At 35.8% G+C, this 23342-nt stretch overlaps 1 protein-coding gene and 2 long non-coding RNA genes across 3 annotated transcripts in view; 1 reads left to right on the top strand and 2 right to left on the bottom strand.

Moving 5' to 3' along the window:
* Positions 1–943: 943 nt before the first annotated feature.
* LOC139139382 (ankyrin repeat domain-containing protein 13C-like) overlaps positions 944–23342 on the bottom strand; it is a 314195-nt gene continuing 291796 nt past the window's right edge. The window contains exon 11 of the mRNA XM_070708284.1: positions 944–1064. Coding sequence (XP_070564385.1) covers positions 1060–1064 — 5 coding nt within the window. The 3' untranslated portion in view covers positions 944–1059. The remainder of the gene's footprint in view (positions 1065–23342) is intronic.
* On the bottom strand, positions 3057–3786 carry LOC139139383 (uncharacterized). Its single transcript, XR_011553788.1, has 2 exons — positions 3612–3786; positions 3057–3232 (listed from the first exon to the last, which is right to left on the bottom strand). It is a non-coding gene; the product is annotated as an uncharacterized lncRNA (long non-coding RNA).
* On the top strand, positions 6116–7215 carry LOC139137987 (uncharacterized). The gene is made up of 2 exons (XR_011553525.1): positions 6116–6345; positions 6792–7215. It is a non-coding gene; the product is annotated as an uncharacterized lncRNA (long non-coding RNA).

Below are 23342 nucleotides of genomic sequence, written 5' to 3'. Positions count from 1 at the left end.
GGCCGTAAAGATTAATATTATATAGGGCTCAGCCCTTGGTGTCGCGCCAGGGGGTTGGCAATGTTATTTGTATTGATTCATGATAAACTGTAATTGTTACTTCATAAACGTTTATATGACAACTATGCCCAGTTTCCCTCTGATGAAAGCAGTTCACGTACTTACACGACGTCAAACCCTGCAGCAGGGCAGGTATAGATTTTCTGTAGCGTGTAAAAATTTTAGACAAAAATTGGCAATTTTTACAATGATAACAGCCTATGGCGTTAAACAAGGGACGTATTATGCAATAATTATCATTGCAATGGTAACCGCACTGCCCACCTTCCACTTGCAAGCTGAAAACTATAGCGTTCCGTCTAAAAACTTGCAATTTTTGAATCTAATTATTGACACAGGGGGCGCTCTTCTATAATTCAATCCCAGCATTCTTTGCGTATGCCCCCGTTCATATGCACGACAGTTTTCTCCGTTTATCTATATCAACGATACTTTGTATCAGCGACAAGGTGTATAATAACATTTACTGGCTAATAAAAGAGGTATATTTTATAAAAGGCATGTTATATCATAGTACTTTGTTTCGTATTTGTTTATTTACGAGTACTCAAAAAAAAAAAACATGGCGGCGCCCATCATGAGAAAGAAGGGTACACTTCCGGTTACTCGCATAGTATATTATGAATAAGCGCATGCGTAGTCAGTAAGCCGCTGGCGCGACTATTATTGGACGGTCAAACTCCCATAGGTTACGGCAGTAGGTGTATAATAATGTTAAATATTTAGATTTAGGCTGTAATAAGTTTCCAGACATTTATTGTATTCTCCGTAAAATTACACGCCAAACTATAGATGACAGTGAACGTTACACATGACCCAGGCAAAACCTCAAGCTACTGTACTGCAGCTAGGTCGACCTCATGACTGTGTCGAGTGCGTTAATTACTTCTGGAACTTCTGAACTCTCATGAATGTCCGATGTTGCTTCGTTTGCCACGTTGATATCAGGAAAAGGAACGACCGTCCAGAATATTGGAAACAGAAGACTTCGTTCGTTCTTTAAACTGTCGGTATGAAAAAGAAGACAGAAAAAACACGACGATGAACACTGAGACGAGTGCATCGCTCAACGGCAACAGGAGAATGGCAAACCTTAATACTATAGCTGTCACTAGAGGGCTCACTTTTGCGGGGTGTAATTACTAGAATAAACCAAAATGATACATTTTAATGCACATTAAACACATTAAAACAGTTAAAACTGATTGAAGACAAGAGATAAAAATATGGGACAGATCGTAAAGTGTATATCAATCATCCAATGTCTATAAATGCACAGATGTTTTTGGTTTTATATTTTATATTGCCAAAAATTTATCACAGTTCTCTGATATACGACCATGTATAGTGACTTCTGTCATAGACAACCATGTATAGTGAATCAGCATTTCAGTGAAATTTCAAAATCGAATTTCTTTCACACAATCCTTTAATAACCACCCTAGCATTATCGAATATATTAATATGAATAATCATTCATACATAAATACACAGATTTACTTCTCTTTGTATTGGAAAAAATTATTTATAGTTTCGTCAAAGGGCAATCATAGCCGGTTTGAGCTCGCACAAATAAGCCTACAAAACTGGGGTCATACAGCGAGGTCAGCGTTCCAAATCATACTTTGTAGCAATATTTCCTTGGTTAACAATGTAACAATGCAACAATGTAACTGTTTCGCTACCTAAAATATCTCAAAATCAGACAGCGATGGGCGATGTCTGTCTTGCATGTCTGAACCATCTAGTCTTTGCCGAAACAAGCGTAAACTGAATATCAAGTCTGTGTGCATGGGCACACGACTGGTGGCTGGCCAGTGGACGCATGCAACACGCATCCACACGCGACCTGCCACGCGCCTCGAAATGCGTACTTTCGCATCACACGCGTACGCGACGACTGTTATTCCCGGACCAGTGATTCGATAACTTCCCTTATGAAAATTTTAGCCTGCTGCACAGTGTTCTGCACAGGTGCGGCACTAGTGCAACAGACAATTACTGTAACTCAACTGTAAGGCGACTTTTCGCATGCAAATTAGCTGCTGCCGCACAGGCGCAAGAAATGATAAAAACAGTAACTGTGCGGCAGCTTTGTGCAGGAACTGTGCAGCAATATACAGCAGGTTCTGGTTGCGGCAGCTCTGCTGTAAGGCGATTTTTCTCATGCAAATTAGTTGCTGCCGCACAGGTGCAAGAAGCAATGAAAACAGTAACTGTGCGGTAGCTTTGTGCAGGAACTGTGCAACAATACAACAAGTTGCAGCGTCTTTGCTGTAAGGTGATTCTTTCGCATTATACACATTAGCTGCACTGAGCAAATATATAATGCAAGAGATGCTGAAAACAGTAACTGCAGTAACTTTGTGTTGGAAATGTGGAAGCCTGTGTTTGCACAATAGCCCTTTGAACTACAGAGTACATGAAAGACTGTGCAGGAACTTCACAGAAAATTGTGGCATCTTGCAGGACAGCTACCAGGAGTGGGTAAAATTTGCGGCAAATTATTTTGCATGTTACTGCAGATTTGCCGTAAACTACACAATGCAAACTTTCCTTCATAAGTTGGCATAATTCAACAGCAGTCAGCTGTGGGATAAACTTTTACCAATTTCAGCAACAGTAAGAAAACGAAATACATTATTAAATAGACGATAGATACTGAAAACCAAAGAAGCAACACAATTAAGTGACAGCAAATTTCTTGTATTGTACCATAAGTTTCAACGTTTTTATCTTTTCCAACCATATAATACGTTCAGCTCAGATATGTACACAGAAGTTGTAAAATCGCTTGTGTAAACCACTGTGTGTAAACATGGCCAATGTTATTTTGTTAGTGACACCATGACGGTGACACCGTTGAAAACCTGACAGACTGTGGAAAGCACAAGATGTGTTTTATCCAACTAAGCTCTGAAATACCAGTTTCACAAGAAAAAATGGTCAGCGCAAATAAAGTAATTGTTAAATAAAAAGACATAGAGAAAAAAAGATTAAATTCAAATTGTGGTACGATTTATTTTAAATGCCATGTTCATTTCATGCCACAAGTATCTTCAAGAGAATTTCTTTTGACTCGAGAAGTTTCATGTAACATTTACATTACTGTCATAGGCTGCGATTTTGCTTTCTGTTCTCTGAATTTCTTGTCCCTTCCTCACTATGCATTCTGAAAAATACAAATCGTTCAGGGAAGAGTATAAGTCTTTACCGTTTGACCACACATTTAAACATCGCAATTTGATGAAAGACATCAATAATTATTTGAAAAGAGACAAACAAGTTGAAAACTTGAAGCAAAAAAATGCATATACATTTATGATTATTAAATTAATAATGATCAAATGTCAAACAGCGGACAGCTCGCCCTATGTTGTTTACATACCAACGGCGGCGACGGGCGACAATCTGCAAAATTAACTGTTGTGAAACGAAAGTGAATTCAGTATGAATCAGTACTCAACGAAAATTTATCTGTAGCTAAACATAGCAATGCAACGATTACAGAACGTTATAGCGATGAACAGACGGACGGTACATTGACTTACCGGTACATTTGAGAATTGCTCGGAGAGGCTGGATGATTCGATCCCGGTTCCGGTTGCAGGTCTCTCCGAACCGTGTGTACATACTTAGAAAACATAGTGAGCATTTTTACTGCTGTTCGCGTTAACAAATTTTGAAACTCGTCTATCTCTGGTGCTGTACACACGTTTTTCCAACACTGTGATATCATTTGCCTGGCGATTCCATAGAAAGATCACGAAATTGTCCACTAGATAACTCCCTAACAACAAGTACACAGCCGATGGTACCAAAATCTAACTTCGCGCCGATCAAGCCTCATGACGTTAACGGAAGTGCGATCTATAAATCATTACGCGATTTATAATGTAGTCCCGTTTTTAAACGTTGGAATTGACTCTACATTATTCACCAATCCGTTATGTTTTATACTTGATAGAGCACCCAATTTACAAGTATAATGAAACTGGTTATTTTCATCATAGAAAGACTCAAAATAGAGTAAAATTTCTTTCAACACGAAGATTCAATATCAATGCGCGAACTGAACTTGATGAACCGTGACCTCAGAGTGTAAACATGTCGGCTGCAGCTCAGCGCTGCTGGACGTTGGCGAAGCAGCGTATTGGATTTTCGTACAGCGGTCGGGATGGGGTGTGAAACACCCCAAAATTGTGCTCGGCAATTATCTAACGCTGAAAACATGGACAAAAGCATTGAATATCAATCCAGTCATAACAGAAAGCGAGATTTTGTTAGCGATGACAGGACACAGACTTTGCTTCCAGTGCTGGGCACTGTACGTACGTACGTACCGTATACTGTATACACTGCTATAGCGTCTGAGCACGTCCACGGCCCTGCTTGGAGCCAAGGTACTAGTAGCGGGTCCTGCGATATTGAAGTTTATTTGTTTGTTTCTACAATGAAAAGTTCTCATCTGTCGACATTTTTAAGGTACAGATTTGTAGTAACAAAAGTCTACGACGCGTCCTTACACAAGTTACAGACCATCATAGATTTCGTTCGAAACTGTTTCAGTGCATTTTGGTATCACTCGCAGAAATACAGAGTTTAACTTGCAAGTCAGACAAGTCCCTGTTTTAAAAATTTGTTTCCTAAAAATTCAGTTGTCGATTGAACCTTGATTTACCAAACCAGATCGTCGAAGGGGGTACTCATCTAATGATGTTACATGTCACTGCTGTAATACAGATGTACTCTTTATATCCATCATCCTGCAATGTTGTTGAGTTTAGGCCTGTGTCGCTTTCACCAGCTGAACTGTGCTTTAAAAGCTGTCCATTATCTAACAGTTTTTATAATTTAAAAGTTGGATTGTCTGTTATAAAAATAAATGAATGCAAAATATAATGAAAGGTCAGTTTTGTTTTCTTGAATATGACTGGTCACGAAGTGCAATGGTACACTGTACTCCCGGTAATGAAATAGTCGGCAATGTGCCCATCATGTGTTGCTCCATATTTGCAGCAATAACCAATAACAATCTGTACACGTAATGTCATTTCTGGCACACAAGCTGCACACTTTGATGGCCTGCTGCACACAAGCTGCACACTTCAAGGTCTGTTGTACACAAGCTGTACACATTTTACATTTGCCGCACACAAGGTGTACAGTATGGAGATTATTGCACAGAAGCTGCACAGTTTTGTCTCCTGCTGCACAGTTTCTGCTCAGATTAACACTGTGCAGAAACTGTGCAGCTAGCTGCATTTTCCTGCACAGCCTCTCTTGCACAGCTTTCCTGTGCAGCACTAGTGCAGCAACTCTACGGCAGAGCTGCCGCTAGTCTACAGCAGAGCTACCGCACAGTTTTCATTTTCATAAGGGAATTTACTTTTATTGCTCAACAACACACTCAGCTCAGGGAGTGTGGCAAGGCAAATATTACAAAACTCAACAACACTGGATGAAGCTGCATTCTGCTCAGGATGGAACTAAAGTACAAAAATTAAATTTTGTAAGTGGTAATTTATCTTTGTGAGTAAAGATATGCATAAACTTTTCTCTGTCATTCAAATCAAGAAAGCCTGCATTATACAAACTTGTGGATGAAAATAGAAAAAAGGGAAGGAAAAAACAAACAAATCAACAAACAAAAAGTAAACAAACATACAAACAAACATACAATTACATAAATAAATAGTAAACACACAGACAAACAAAACAAATAGATGAACAAACAAACATACAATATCATAGAACATTGAATAAGTAACAGACATACAAACAGATAAACAAACAAATATATACACACATGCATATATATAAATAGATAAATAAATATATACATACATATATATATGGTATATATATATTACTGTATATATATATATATATACATATATATATATACAGTATATATACAGTATTTATATATATACGGTATATATATACGGTATATATATGGTATCTATATATATATATATATATATATATATATATATATATATATATATATATATATATATATATATATATATATTGTGTAACCCCGGTTACGATTGTAAGTCATGTGATTAGATCTACTGCGTGTTGTTTGAGTGTGATGACACATGTGTGGAATTTCATTGATAGCGTCTTCGCCCACAATGCATTGCAATGCTCAACTGATTTTCACTGCTTGAAGACAGTACTTTGGTGTGGACGTACGTTTAAGAATTATTATCCGTTTTACTACCAAGAAAAATTCCCAGACAACGTGGTTGGTCTTTTACATGACTGTGCTTACAGGTATGTGTATTTGAAGGCTTTGGTATTGAAAACAATGAACTTTTAAAAGTCTCAAAGTGTGAGACACACCCCTCAAGCTGAGACGTGGAAGGACCATGTGTTTTCCCAATTAACGTGGAAAAGTTTCTAAGTTGTTATTCTGTAGTTAGTGTTATTCTAGTAGTACTTTATGATAGTAGTGAAGTTTTATTTAACATGTTGAAATTTGGATTTTCTGATTTTGAAGGAAATTTTCTGTGATTCTTAGTTCTTTGTTTCATGGGATTTTTGTACAGTGTATTTGCTATCATGTTGACTTAGTCTCATCCTGAATGAGATTGTGTAAACAGAAGGAAACGCTTACATAACTGCCATTGGTCTTTTACATGACTGTGCTTACAGAGGAGATCCAGTTAATGAATTGCTGATACACTGCATGTGTTCCTATCTTGTGTGGCCTGATTTAGGAGCCAGCAAGGAGTGCCTGGATCGTATCAATCATCAACTCGACTATTGCTACCAGGGTTGGAATAACCAAATCCCCAGGGAGGAGCGTCTGGAGGGACTCTGTGTGTGTAACGTAGTTTCCTATTGGATAGACTGTCATCGTCATAGCAACAGGACGGACATTGACCTACAACTCAAGGAGAAGCCATTGTAAAGCCATATAAACAATAGCTAAGTGAATGAACCTAGACAACAGCCATTTTAGAATTATCTGGAACTTTATTATGGTGGATGAACTTTAGATTTTGCGCCTGGAAATTATTTTCCAGTAATACTGCTATTAGTTTTAATCATTGTAGACCAGTGTTTTTATTCTTTTATTATTATTATCATTAGTAGTAGAGATTTTAGCTGTAGTGAAATAAACCTTAATATAAACTGCAACGCAAATTGTACGATAATCATTCTTTCCTGGTTTGTTTATTGTGTGATATGAACCTTGGTCGGGTTTAATTGGCTGGCTACATTCAAGGTCAGTTTAATTACCCGGTTACATATATATATATATATATATATATATATATATATATATATATATATATATATATATATATATATATATATATATATATATATATATATATATATATATATATATATATATATATATATATATATATATGTGTGTGAGTGTATGACACAACAGCATATTAAGAAAAGATTGAAATGATTGACTGAACAGCTCATTTAACATATTCAACATGCAAAGGCAGTACCACATGCACATATATATATTTTGTTCCGTGAGAGAAAACGAACAAAAGGTGAACTCAGCAATTTCCGTTTAAAACGAAATTTATTACAAAAATAAAACTAATCGCTAAGTCAAAGGATGGAATACAAACTGTAAAAGTGTACAGGCTACTTATATCAGCTGGGACGGCAAAGGTCCAGTTTTAGAGTTGTACAATTAGCCGGATGAATGAAGAGTCCTTTGGCTTGCAGGCTTGAAGTTGCACAAAGTCCACAGTCCACAGTATAAATCCAGCATGGCAGTGAAGGTCTTGAAAAGTCTTGAAATTAATACTGCTGGAGTTTCCAAAGTTTTGAAGTAACACACAAGAGACACGATCCAAAATGTCTGACTGCAAGCTGTGCCAGTCCCCTATTTATACTCATGTGGTTATATAAGAGCATATAAGAACAATCTAGAATTTTATTGACATTTCAGAACTAACTAAATTTCCAGAACATTGTTCCAAACACATTCATTGAATTAAAAGTCGTGAGGTCATGAAGGACTGTGACCTTGTGAATGTTCTAGACTAATTAAACTCAGCTCATGAGTGTGGGGGAAATGACCTACATAACAATATATATATATATATATATATATATATATATATATATATATATATATATATATACATATAATATGCATATGTGAGTACATTTTTGTGCATGTTTGTTATTTATTCATAATTCTATGACATTGTATGTTTGTTTGTTTGTCTATCTATTTGTTTTTGTTTGTCTGTGTGTTCACTATTTATTTATATATTTTTATGCTTGTTTGTATGTTTGTTTAATTTTCGTCTATTTGTTTGTTTTTCCTCCCCCATGGTGTTACCAGCAGAAACTTAAAGAGTGTTCAGAATTTATTTCCAGGGGGCCTAGAGGATTTTCTATTTTCCTTGTGATTTTTTTTTCCATGGCTCCCCCTTGTAAATTCCTGGGTTTTTTCCATGCCCCCCCCCCCCCTAAAATATATGTACATGCTTATGTACTAGGAAATATGCAGTCTGACAAGTTTTTCATACTTTGCAGGTACAATACGAAGGTCATTTACATTGTAACGAATGATATAACAACACATTTCAGAGTTACAATTAAGAAGCCATAAAAGCTCATTTGCCCCATATATCATGAAATGAGATTGAATTTTTACCATCCTTTATTTATGATTTACCAACAATAGCAAAATGTACATTACTCATGCATTCAAAAAATCATTATAATCTATTAAGTCTGTCAAAATCATGTTTTATAGTTTTATGAAGAGAGAGCATTGGTTCCAAAATATGCAATGAATGTCCCATTTGTGTATATTTTAGATGCACTGTAAAAATAGCCTGCTAGTATTCTTACTTTCCCAAATGTTGTCTGTTATCACTATTTATGTTCTTGAAATGTAAATTTCTGAAAAAAAGTTAATTATTAAACATGATTACTTCTTTCATTATGTCCACTTTAAATGAGCCCTTTTATAGCCATTTCATGACTGTTTTGATGATTACTTATCCCAGATGTTGTTATATCAGTGGTCCATATCAAACACTTTGGTTGTAAATGTCACCAAGTTATTTTTAACATTATATACTAGTAGCAAGTACTCAGAGAAAGAAATAATATAATAAGTATATGCAAAGCTGGGTGTGTTCACTGACTATACAAGTTGTCTCACTTTTTCAGAATTACTTTCCTATATGTAAAAACATTATATACTAGTAGCAAGTACTCAGAGAAAGAAATAATATAATAAGTATATGCAAAGCTGGGTGTGTTCACTGACTATACAAGTTGTCTCATTTTTTCAGAATTACTTTCCCATATGTAAAAATTTGGCAAATGTTTGACTCATAGCAGGTACAGACATTTAAGGTGGGGAGGGGGGGCCTACCCAATACCATGAACATTAATTTTCTGGAAATCACATATTGTGTAACTTGTGAAATTGCTGTTCCCAATCTACTGTTTGACATATTTTTACATTCAATTATCCATTACCCCATGATTTTTAGCTCTATACACTTATGACTTTATTGCAAATTTGAACTTTTCAAAGAAAACGATAGCCATGGTGGATAAAATATTGTTATTTCATCACGCTGTTGATTCTCAAGTATCGTGTACATGTAGTTTTTCTGATATAAACATCATGTATGAAGTTACTCATCAAATAACAAAGATGCCACAGTACCCTTATTTATTGTAATAACCAGATGTGAACTGTTTGTGCTCATGTGTTTTACAGCAGGTTCATTAATAGTAGTACACTTCACAGAACGGTCAGATATCTATTTATCATTATAAGTGCAGGTTTCATCAACTTTCATACAGTACTCTCAGAGTTAAATCACTAATTATAAAACTTTATTTAATATGCAAATGAGCTGTTTATTAACTTGACACCGCTCAATACTTCATGGGACAATTAGATATCTATCAGATTAACACATGTAGCACGTTTCATCAAATTTAATGCTGTAATTCTGGAGTAATATCACTAATTACAAAAATAATTAAATATTCACATGAACCCTTAATTAACTTGACACTGCTCAGTGATTCATGTGCCATTAGATATTTATCAGATCAATTTCTGTAGTAGGTTTCACCAAATTTGGTGCCGTATACGTAATTTTAGAGTTATATACCTAATTACAAAGTTCATTAAATATGTAAATGATACCTTAATTAACTTCACATAATTAAATACTATACAACAGTCAGATATCTGTCAGTCCAATATCTGCAGGAGATTTCATCAATTAATTATATGACGAATTACAAAACTTCATAAAACATAAAAATGAACTATTTATTAACTTGACACTGCCCTATGCTTCTCAGTACAATTATATATCTATCAGATCAATATGTATAGCAGGTATCATCAAATTTGGTGTAGGAATTTCAGAGTCATATCACTAATTACAAAAGTTTATTAAATATGCAAATGAGCAGATAATTGACATAACACAGTATAAACATAATCTTCTGAGATTGTCATCAGCAGAAAGTTTCATGAAATTTTGTGCAGTATTTCTTGATTTATGTCGATACTGTCATTACTGTCTCCATAGGAAACCATTGTACGAAAAGAAATGATCTTTCATATTACTTCATTAATGTGCAAGCAATACAGACCAAAATGTATTCAGTTCTTACCCTTAGCTTATGGTTCCTATGTACAAAATCTGACTTGAATCCATCCAGGCATTTTTGAGTTATTGTGTAAACAGACAGACAGACAGACAGGCAGACAGACAGACATGCACATTGACAGACAGACAGACATCGCTATCAACGGGTGTCAATATGTGAACTAAATATTGTGAAAAAATGCTGAGTCAGCACTTTTGCATCAATTATTATTTAAAGAAAAACATACAATTATGATTCTCTTTTAAAAATCAAGCACAGTAACATGGTATTTGTTTTATATTTTTCAATGAAAGCACCTTTCAGTGGATCATTTGTGAAAGTTTTATGAAATTGACAATATTCCTAGTATGTTTCCTGACATTTCTACATGTATGCAATCATTATGCCAAAAAAAAATCGCTATTTCCATCAGACTTAGAATTATTTATCTCATTGCAAGGCAAAACCAGCTGCAGTCATTTTATACTTTTATTCCAGGGTACCATGCAAATCCTCTCTGTATTTTTAACAGCGCAATTTATGTAAATGAACATGACTACAACACAAGTTTTGATACACATGATATACACAAAGACAAACACAAAAATTCAGTTACAAGTTGTTGGAGCACATAATTGGCAAAGTTATATCTATCTTTGAAGTTTAATGGTACATAATTTGCAAGTCTCCAGATATTTATGGAAAGTGAGATGTTGCATGCACAAGTCCAGCATACAAAAGGGACTAAAAATTCATCAAATCATCTTTATGTGACATTTGTTGATTTCAAAAAGGCCTTTGATTCTTTTTGGAGAAAGGGTTTATTTTTAAAAATGCAGAGATTAGGAATAACGGGTAATTTCTATAATGTTGTTAAGTCCATGTATGATAATACTCAGTATAAAGTGAAAACGTCAAGCAAAATTTCGGATGGTTTCTTTCTTCACAGGGGGTGAAACAAGGTTGTAATCTTTCACCTTCATTGTTCAATATATTTCTTAATGATCTTCCAGATATATTTGGTGACATTTCTGACTTTCCTGTTGATATGGGTGATCTTAAGTTAAATTGTATTTTATATGCTGACGATTTAGTTTTAATGTCAAAATCTGCAGAAGGTTTACAGAATTGTTTGAATAAGTTACATTCTTTTAGTAAAAGTTGGGGTCTTTCCGTAAACACTAAAAAAACAAAAACAATGGTTTTCAATAAAGGCAACCGTTTAATAAAGAAGTCATTTTATTATGAGAAAAATGTAATTGAAGCTGTAAATCAGTATACATATGTAGGTATAGTTTTTACACCAAATGGAAAATTGAAGCAGAATCAGTTTACTCTTAAAAATAAAGCAATGAAAGCTTTATTCAGTATCAAAAAGTCAATTTTAAGTGAAAAGATGTTGAGCCCAAAGCTTTGTTTGGAAATTTTTGATACATTAATTGTCCCAATTTTATCTTATGCTTCAGAAATCTGGGCAACAGAAATTACAAGTATTGATAATTGCCTTGAAGGTCTGTGTATGTCTTATTACAGATTTATCTTGGGAGTGAGTAAACGTACTCCACTTGAAGGGATAAGAGCAGAATTAGGCAGATTTCCATTAAAGATCAATCTTTATATGTCTGTCATTAAATATTGGTGTAGGTTAAATAGTTTACCAGGAAATAATATTCTAAAACAGGCACTTCAAGAAAACATAGATATAAATTCTCCTTGGGCAAATTTTATTCTTTGTAATTTGGGAAGTTACAATCATGTGAATGTCTTCAACTCCTTAAGAGTGACATTATATGCCCAGTTAAACAAGAAATTAAAAAGGAAGATATCAAGCGAGTATTTGATTTCTTGGGGAGAGAATATGTCAAACGATTAAAGAAAAAATGGAGGTGGTAATAAATTGCGTACATATAGAACTTTCAAGACCGGATTTTATTTTGAAAAATACTTAAATAATTTGTCAAACTTTACTCTTCGCAGAGCTTTATCGAAATTTAGATTGAGTGATCATAGTTTAAATATTGAATTGGGTAGGAAAAGTCAGCCAAAATTGCCTTTGAAAGATAGACTTTGTCTCAGATGTGATAGCAATGAAATAGATGATGAGTTTCATTTATTATTCTAATGTAAAAAGTTTATCACTGAACGAGTTTTATTGTTACAGGAAAGTGGAATAGATTGCTCCACTTTTTCCGGTGTCACACAAAAAGAAACGGCCCTTAAAAGGGTAATGGAGTATAATTTTCTAGATCTTGCAATATTCTTGAAGAACACTGATTTGTGCTGACCCTCCAGTAGCCTTCCCAGTGTTAAACAGTTTGTTTATTGTACAACTTGGATACTTTGTTGTCCTCATGAAAGTGTTCAGTTTTGTACTTTGTCCAATTTTGGAATGTACCATCCACACTCTCTGCTAGTGTGAGTTGAGTAATAAAGATTGATTGATTGATTGATTGATTGATTTTCATCTGATATTGCTGAACAACTTGCAGACTCATGGTGAAAGTTGGGGAATCCAACTCAGTGTTCAGAACCTTTGTGGAACAGAATATTTTATTCATAACATGAATTCACATAATGTATATGTTACATTTCTGTTAGTTCCATTCACAATACAATGTTCACAAGATAACCCTAGATATGTCAAAGTCCATATTTTGTCTGCAGTACATTTTTTTTAAGTTGAGCATACCTATTTCTTATTTTTTAAAAACTTTAAAATTGTCATGATGTGCATGTACTCAGATGACAGGAAACAAAACATGTTACTTTGCTTTTTAGCCTTTTCTGCCAGACGTCACTTACAAATCCTTGATCATACAAATCAGAACGAATGGTATTCTAAAGTTTTAGTATCATACCACAATGTTTGAGCCTATACCAACAATTCTCTGTGATTTTATTCACACTGAGAGCATGTTCTTGAAGTACAGCAAATTTCTTGTGTTGCTACTGCTGAGACTCCCTAGCTATGTTTTAATTTTCGACGCCGCTACAATCTCTGTATGGAGACTGGTTCCGAGAGTGCTTCATAGTCTGTCAAAAATTATCAACAATTGCGGCTTCTGACCTGATACTAGGCCGTCTTGTTTATTTTTTTTACGAAACTCTTTCAATGCAGGCCAAAAGTATGTCTTCCGCAAAGCATATTTCTTACCTCACTCACAGCCAGTTAAACCGGTTGCTATGACAGACGACGGCGAAAATTTGTATCAATTCATTTTCTATAGATCATCAATCGAAATCTGGGCTGCGTTCGATTACGATCCTCGGGGAGCCCTAAGTGACGTCATGACGTTACGATGGGGCTCCCCGGGGAAGTGGGAAAATCGAACGTTACCGGGGGAACAAAATGTCAGACGACAACAACAATACAACCGGAAATCAAATATTTCGCCACAGATTAGCTATTTTTTTGCCTGTTTATTTTCAACAACTTCACAATGTCACGTCAATTGCTTTGATTAACTGTACCAACCAATAGGGCGATTAGGGTTAGGGTTAGGGTTAGGGTTAGGGGTTAGGGTTAGGGTTAGGGTTACCTAGACTGGTCCTCTATGTACCTGAAGTGGTCCTCTATGTTACCCATAGACAATGCATGCTAAAGTCTTAAGCAGAACAGTGCCTTGTTAAAGTCTGTCCCGTTTGTTTATTTTTATAGCTTTCACTTTGGGCCGTCAATATAATTTAGCGATCATTCGTTATTTACGGGGAGGGGGGGGTTGGTGGAATTTGAGCGACAAATGAAACGTAAAAAGCGACCCCCCCTCCAAATCAAATTTCTAAAATTTGACCCCCCTCAATTCATCAATTGTAAAATGTGACCCCCCCCCCCCCATGAAAAAAAATTTCATCAGATTTGATTCATTAACCCTTCGCACCCTGTGGCCCGGGCTGAAAATTTTCCTCACATACTAGAGAATCAACATTTTTGGTGAAATGCCAAAATCAAATTTTTTGCACACACATGAACTTGTAATCGCTCTAGTCTAATCAAGTACACTAATATCAATAATCAAGAGTACATAAATACACAGATTTACCTAGTTTTATATTGGAAAAAAATTATTCATAGTTTCCATATAGACAAGATAGTGAATCAACATTTCGGTGACATTCCAAAATCAAATTTCTTGCACAAACATCCACTTGTTACCACCCTAGTCTAATCAAGTAAATTAATATCGATAATCAAACGTACATAAATACACAGATTTAACTAGTTTTGTAATGGAAAAAAATATTCATAGTTTCCTCTGACAAGATAGTGAATTAACAATTCGGTGATATTCCAAAATCAAATTTCTCGTCACACATGCACTGGTAACTACCCTAGTCTTATCAAGTACATTAATATCAATAATCAAGAGTCTATAAATACACAGATTTAGCTAGTTTTGTATTTAAAAGAAATTATTCATAGCTTCTCATAGATTATGTATGGAGGACCTGTGTATTTTCTATTTTGCCTGGGAGTTCTGGTGTGTTATCACTGTATACCTAGGGAGTCCAAGACGGAAACTTTCCAGAGAGTGTTTTACGTTGCATGCTGCACTGGCACTGGAAGGTTTGAGTGTCAGCGTGTGCTCTTTACTCTATTTTGAGTCTTACTCAAGTCAGCAGATATGTAAAGAAACCGGTGAGTGGCAGAGATCGAATTTTATGCGGATCGGACTGTTTATTTAAACCCTACGCCATCCTCTACTTTAGTTGATGGAACGAACATTGCTCACACAAGTGAAAGCCGTGCCGTATATTTGCAATATACGCACTGGCACGCTAAGATGATACAACCCTTTTCAGAATTAGAGCGCGAAGCCACTGCAGTGAACTGCAATAAAACTGCTCACACTAATTAGTTTCAGCTGTAGCCAGCTGGCAAAGTCGACAACATTGTATGTCCCATGCAGACAGTTTGTCTGGGGAAGTTGAAATAAAAAAGATTTGTACATGGACCAGTGCATGGTAATGTTACATTGTATCTTAATCTTGAACACAGGGTGCCAATCGTAAACTCTTATTTACAACTCGAGCCTCAGACAGAGCTAGTTTTGCCTTTGTACAAGCACACTTTTTTGTCTTTATCAAGTAGCCTTGTTCAACACCAAAGTGGCCACGGCTACAGCTGAAACTAATTAGTGTAAGCAGTTTTATTGCAGTTCACTGCAGTGGCTTCGCGCTCTAATTCTGAAAAGGGTTGTAATATCACCACAAGTTGAAAGCTGATCTTTCTGCAGCAAATTGTGTGTTAACTGTGAACTTTATTCCGTTTATGAGTTCAGTCAGATGTCTGAGATTGTCATGAGAACATTATTTATGATCGTTCCATTGAACTTTTGTCGATGCGCGGAGTTAGCAGAGGAAGACTTCAGATTAGTTTGGCATGTCCCGACCGGAAGTAAACAAAAGATCTACGATGGCTGCTCCCGAGGTAGCTGAACTGGACGCTGCTTAGCAGTGAATTGCGTGTGTTGTCGCCGACTTTCATGTGCAGACATTACACGGGACTACAATTGTGCTCATCATCGAACATTAGTTTAAGTCGCATGTGAACTATTTGTGTTTCCCAGCCGCGTGGTCAAGTCTGAGGTACCTCTGCGGTAACGTTAAGTTTTCCATAGAAATTGTTAAGCATTTAGAAAGGGTTTGAACGGAGTTTTGTTCTGAAATTGTGTTCGACTCCTGCCGTCGGGAGGTCGATCAGTACGGTTACTGTTACCATGGAGTAATATTTATAGTTTTGAAGTACGGTTTTACTATTTTATATGTAGACCCCGATATTTGACACAATATAGTAATATACAGAAGTTGTTTGTTACATTATATGACTGTGTGTTGGTTCCTCATTTCATGCCCCATGCTGTGTAGCCCTGCGTACAGGTGTGTGCACGTGTGTTCCAGCATTATATGGCCTCTACCAAAGCCCTGCAATGGTCTTTGAACAGACTTGAGGTCTCTGCGGCCTGGATCTGGACCGCAATGAATACTAAATGGTCTTTTGGCCGAAATTCTGCTCTATTGGGGCAAAATCCTTTCCCTGCCTACCTTTACCTCCTAACCAATCCCAGAAAAGATGCGATTGACTTCTCCTAACGTCCAAAACGCTCATTTTCTGAAACATAACATACTTGACAAGTTGTTTACCCATGGAGATCCCCATTTTGAATCTCGCTGCAGAGACCCCAGTTGTCTCCACAGACCTTTGCAGGGCTGTGGTGGAGGCCGTATACGCCAGGAACACACAGACCTGTACTCAGGGCTACATGCTCTGTTGCTGCTCTAGAGAGGTTAACGCCAGTCTCGGACTTGTTGGCCCTGCCAGAGAAATAAATTTGGCTGAGCTTCGGTCGGTTATTATTCTGCCGTCTCGAAACATCGGTTACACAAGCAACATTTCGGTGAAATTCCAAAGTCAATTTTGTTTTCCATAACTCAATACAAACCTTTGTAAAATTTGACCCCCCCTTCAATCATTGATTGTAAAATTTGACCCCCCCCTAAAAAGCGGTTTTGTAAAAGTCAACCCCCCCCTGATTTCCACCAACCCCCCCCTCCCCGTAAATAACGAATGCTCCCTTAGCCTATTAATTGGTCTTTCAAAATCAAGAAAAACTATGAAAATTGAATGATGTTAAGTGTGACAAATAATGTCGTAAACTCATAGAAAAAATAACGGTATTTTTCACTCAAAGTCATGAGTACCGTACCGACATTAGTTTGTTTGTACCGCTCTTGTTTGTTTAATTGCTCAACGTTGACTATGGTGATTGATGAGTGTAAGACATTACGGATATTAGCCTTTCTGAAACTAGTTACTATTTTAAAATCGATGTACATTAAAGTGGTACAGTGAGCTCTTGAGTATTGCCATCGGAAACATAACTTTTTTCAGTCTAACATGCTTACTTTGAGGCACTACTGTTCGCTATTTTACAGCGTTGTAAAGCGAAGGTGTTCTTCTTTCCAAAACAGGTTGCACTTTTAAGATTGTAGTATATTAAGTATATTTAATCGCAACGGTAAATATGTGTTAAAAACTGAAACTTTGCAATGAATGTCTATCGGTAACGTAGAGGACCAGTGAAGTAACGTAGAGGACCACTCCAGGTAACGTAGAGGACCACTCAATGTAAGTCTATGGGTAACGTAGAGGACCAGTTAGGTAACGTAGAGGACCACTCAATGTAAGTCTATGGGTAACGTAGAGGACCAGTTAGGTAACGTAAAGGACCACTCCAGGTAACATAGAGGACCACTTGGTCCTCTATGTTACCTGGAGTGGTCCTTTACGTTACCTCAAGTGGTCCTCTATGTTACCTGAAGTGGTCCTCTATGTTACCCATAGACTTACATTGAGTGGTCCTCTATGTTACCTAAAGTGGTCCTCTATGTTACCAATAGACAGTGCATGCTAAAATCTGAAGCAAAACAGTGCCTTGTTTGTGCCTCCCTTGTTTACTTATTTGCACAGTTATGACAATGGTTCTTCTATGTGGTATAGCAGAGATATTGGTTTGTTCAAAACAAGTATCGCTTATTAAATCAAGCGATGGTAAATGGGTCAAATAGTCAAGACTTTCTATGTCAATCGGAATACGCTCAGCATATTTTGCGTTGTTTATGGCAGTGTTGTTTGTTTATTTGTAGAGTTTTGTCTTTGATGTTCTAGTATATTATCAAATTGATACTTATCTTTCTAAAATTGGTTACTGCTTTGAAATCAACGCACCGGAAGTGGGTGCATTTAGCTCCTAAATATAGCATACCCAAACACTACTTTTTCATGCACTGAGTCTCAGTCACCATTGGTTTAACTACATATTTTGTGACACTACTGTTTCCTTTGTTGTACAGTTTTTTATTCATATTTTCTGCAGGTTATAGCACGGCTATCGGCCTATTCAAAACAGGAAACATTTTTGAAATCAGACTATTTTAAGTACGTATAAGATCGTTTCAAAAAACATACAAGATTTTTGCAAGAAAGATTAAGTCATGTTAAGTTTGTCAAACAGTGTGACAAACTTTACATGAAAACGTCAGATTTTGGAACGTGATGACACTTATACCGTGTTGACTGTACTTTGTTTGGACCACGCCCATTTGTTTGTTTTTGCATATTTTGTTTTGGTTCTTCAATATATTATAGCCAAGACATTTGTCTTTGTAAAACAGGAAACACTTAAGAAATTAAAGCATAATAAGTGTGTCAACTAATGTTACAAACTTTTGTTAAAAAACGAGATTTTTGCATAGACCGTAGAATACACTTTGTTTAGTCACCGTTCTTTAGACCACTCCTGTTTGTGTATTTGTGCAGTTTTGACTTTGATATTTCAGCAAATTATAGACTTTTTTATTGCAATTCTTAAGGTGGTTACCAATTCTCAATTAACGTACATCCCGTTTCAACCCTAACCTCCTAAAGATAGCATACCCTGACCCATTTTGTGCTTCCTGAGGCTGAGTCACAACCGATTTTAGTAGAAACTTTGCGACACCGCTGTTTACTATTGTGTACAGTTTTGATGTCCTAATTTTAACATACTGTAGCAGAAATATTGGTTTTTTGTAAAACAAGAACCATTTTTGAAATATATGTATGTTAAGAGTTCGAAATAACGGTACAAACTTTGGTTAAAATGCGAATTTTTTTTATTTATCTGACTTTGTTTATGCCACGCCTGTTTGTTTACTTGTTTATTGGTGAGCTTGATTCTTTTGCATAGTAAAATATTGATTAAATCCTTTGTAAAACTGAAAACACTTTTAAAATTGGATAACGTTAAGTGTGTCAAATGATTTTTCAAAACTTATATATGCAAAATACCTTGGTTATTGAATATGACCATTTCCACTGGACTTTGTTTGTGCCACGCCCATTTGTTTATTTTTACAGATTTGACTTTAAATCGTCAATATATTATAGCAGAGATCTAGGTCTTTCTAAAACAGGGTGCACTTATAAAATTGAACCACTTTAAGTACGTAACTAATGGTCCAAAACTTACCTAAAAATCCCACATTTTTTCCCCATAGGATTACATGGCAAAAAATGGAAAAATTACTTTGACATTGCTTTGTTTGTTCCACTCCAGTTTGTTTATTTGTTCATTTATAACCTTGAATCTTTGATATGTTATAGTAGAGATGCTTGCCTTTCCAAAACAGGTTGCACTTTGAAGATTAAACGCGATTTAGTAGGTTTTTGGTGGTCGTCCTCTAACCATAAACTTTCCTAAAACCCGACTTTTCGTCCCATAGGTTAACATAGGACGAAAAGGAAATACGGATGACATGGCATTGGTTGCAAGTAGATTTTGTGCCCTTCCCGTTATACCAGGACAACGAAACTTTTATGACAATTTGACAGAAGGATAATCGTGAAAATTAATAAAAGTCCGACACAAAAAGGTCAAAGGTCAAGGTCATACATGGTTGACCCGACATCAAAATATAGTAATGTCGGACTTATATAAAATCTTCGAATATCTAGTTTTTTGCACTTGTATACTTTAAATTACATATAGATGAGCAAATCCTGTCATTTACAGCACTCTCCCATTATTTAAAGTGAAAATATGAAGTGTTTGTAATAGTCGCAAACTTCGCTAAAATTCGACATTTTCTTCCCATAGGTTAACACGGCGAAAAAACGAGAAAATCGCTTTGACAGTGCTTTGTTTGTTCAACTGCAGTTTATTTGTTTGTACAACTATGACCTTAGTTCTTCAATATGTTGAGGCAGAGATGTTGGCCTTTTCAAAACATGTTGCGCTTTGAAGATCGTAGTCTATTTAGCATGTTTGTAGCGGTCGCAAATTTACCGATTTTTGCTCCATAGGTTAACATAGGATAAAAACGAAAGAATCACCTAATTTGCATAATAACCCTAACCTCTTTGGCAACAATTTAATTTGGCCTAGTTTTTCATGTTAGCGTTATACCAAAGCTTCAAAACTTTCACTAAAAATATAAAAAAATTCTACCGACCTTACAAAAAAAATGGAGGTCAAAGGTCAAAGGTCAACAAGTCTAGCATACATGTGACTTTGGGAGGACTTTATAGTACTTTAATGTTCAAGTTCGAACTTTTTCCACCAATATGACGTTCCGGACATCTAAACTTACATTTCCTGTCATTTTCAGATATATCCCATAATATTAAGTGGAAACACCTAACCCTTAATTTTCGAAGGTAAAGGGACTTTCATTGAAATTTCGGTATAGTGTTGAGTTTATGGCTGCAAAACATCAAAGTTGAATAGTATCGCAACAAAACTTGTATACATAGTAGCCAGATAAATTACACATGTGATATTAAAAAATCCGGGTCAAAGGTCAAAGGTCAATGAAACTGCCATACGTGAAACATGCAGGTATTCCTACATGTAGAACTTTTACTATCTATTTTTAAACTTTTTTCACATAAATCTAATTTATCATATTCATATAAAGCCACTGCACAAGTTACAACTCATTCCCATCATGCAAAGTTAAAATGGCTGTCGCTTGGATTTAGGTATGTGAAAACATGCCCGAATTTGATAGTGTGATTTGACTACCTGTTAGGGTTAGGTTCACAGTTCACGTGAACGATAAGATATTTCAATGAAAACATACAAAATGACAACTTAGTAATTGTTGTTTACAATATGCAAATTTGAAGGTAAAAGATCAAAGATCAAAAAAAGTAAAGAACACGGAACTTTGTCAAATTAGTACTACCAAACTTACATTTGTAGATCGATTTTAGTCAAAATTTTAATCATCGTCTCTAAATTGATTCAATTGAAGTTCACTGAGCACATTTTGAGTCATTCCCGTCATGCAACGTTGAATTTTCAGAACCTTGAATTTTGGTGTCCTAAAAAGTGCACGAATTTTCGGGCAAAATTTGTTGTGTTTTCAGGTTTGTGTCCAAAGTTCACCTTAATGACTTAGTAGGTCACCCAAAATTGCAGCACTTGTTGCTATGGTAGTACAACATATGCAAATTTTGAGGTCAAAGGTCAAAGTTCACAGAAACCGGTGCAGGCTAAATATGAGTCATTTTTTTATATATTTTTACAAAAAACTTGAATTAAACGTCAGAATTCCATGGTATTCTTACACCACTGACGTTAGTTAGCATCAGAGCAATCTGATGAAGTTATTTTGAGTTCAATCGGAAACCGGGAAGTTTGAAACCCTTACCGGAATTAGGGTTGGGTTTTAAATGACTTTTCTGAACTCGTATGTTGTTAAAATTCCACAAAACACCTTAACTACCAATTAATAAGATATCCTGAAAAATTAAATGTGAAAAACTCAGATCTCTATGATGGAAGCGTCTTTCGGCAGCCGGTCTCTGTAAGCAGGAAGAATACATGATGTTTAAGATGTTTCCGCAAAAAAAAATGAAAAAAACTTGTTCATTATGATTTTATAGCAAAAACACAAAAAAACGAAAGAATATCGTGTGGCGGCGCTGTTCCACACAAACTCTCATAGAGAGAAAATTTGTAATAACTTTAGTAATTTTGCGAGGATTTTGAAAAATCAAGCATTTTTGAATAGAGCATACAAAAACAAACAATCCTACTTATGGATTTTAAAAACTCTTTTCGCGTTCTGAAAATATACCAAAAACAAAAAGGGAGCCAAAAAAAACGTCGAAAAAAGTGCTAAAAAAAAATTAAAAAAATACTTCTTGTGCGAATTCCGAAAAAATTTTGATATCCAAGATAAAATAAGATTAGTTCTATTATTATACAAAAGCTCAATTTAAAAGATCAATAAACAAAAAAGTTATAGCGTTTGGAAAATTTTGAAAAAAGGGTCAAGTAACACTGAGGACCACTCTAAGTAACACCTAGGACCACTCAGGTAACACTTGGGACCACTCGGGTGACACCTTGGACCATCAGGTAACACAAAGGACCACTGAGGTAACAAAAACAACCAAAGAAATCTAACCCTAACCCTACCCTAACCCTAACCCTAACCCTAACCCTAACCGCATAATTAATGAGGTACAGGATGTGGTGTCATAAGGTCTCCCATCATACCGAATATGAAGGGTGTAGCACTTGTGGTTACTTAGTTATGGACATATACGCATATTCAAGGTCATCGAGGTCACAAAAATTGTATTGATAACTTATGCCTATATACCAAAAATCAGACCTCTAGCTCTATTGGCTGGCTCAGAATTAGATATGCGCATAATCAATGAGGTACAGGATGTGTTGTCACAATGTGTCCCATCATACCAAATATGATGGTTGTTGCCCTTTTGGTTACAGAGTCATTGACATTTACGTATATTTGAGGTCAAAGGTCATTGAGGTCATGTGACATTTTGTCAAAAAAATTCTATCTCATAGTTATCCCTCTATACCAAAAATCAGACCTCTAGCTCCATTGGCTTGCTCAGAATTAGATATGCGCATAATTAATGAGGTACAGGATGTGTCGGCATAAGGTGTCCCATCATACCAAATCCGAAGGATGTAGCACTTTATGGTTACTGAGTTATGGACAAGGGCAACCCCACATTCAGGTTTCCAATTTGGTCGCATACTTGATTTTGCTCCATAGACACAAGTTCTCAGGGACAGTTAAAAAGGCCAGAATGAGATATGAAATATGGTCTTTTGAGTTTT

The sequence above is a fragment of the Ptychodera flava genome, chromosome 8 (genome assembly GCF_041260155.1).
Source record: "Ptychodera flava strain L36383 chromosome 8, AS_Pfla_20210202, whole genome shotgun sequence".
Taxonomy (NCBI): domain Eukaryota; kingdom Metazoa; phylum Hemichordata; class Enteropneusta; family Ptychoderidae; genus Ptychodera; species Ptychodera flava.
This window is presented reverse-complemented; position numbering and strand designations above follow the sequence as displayed.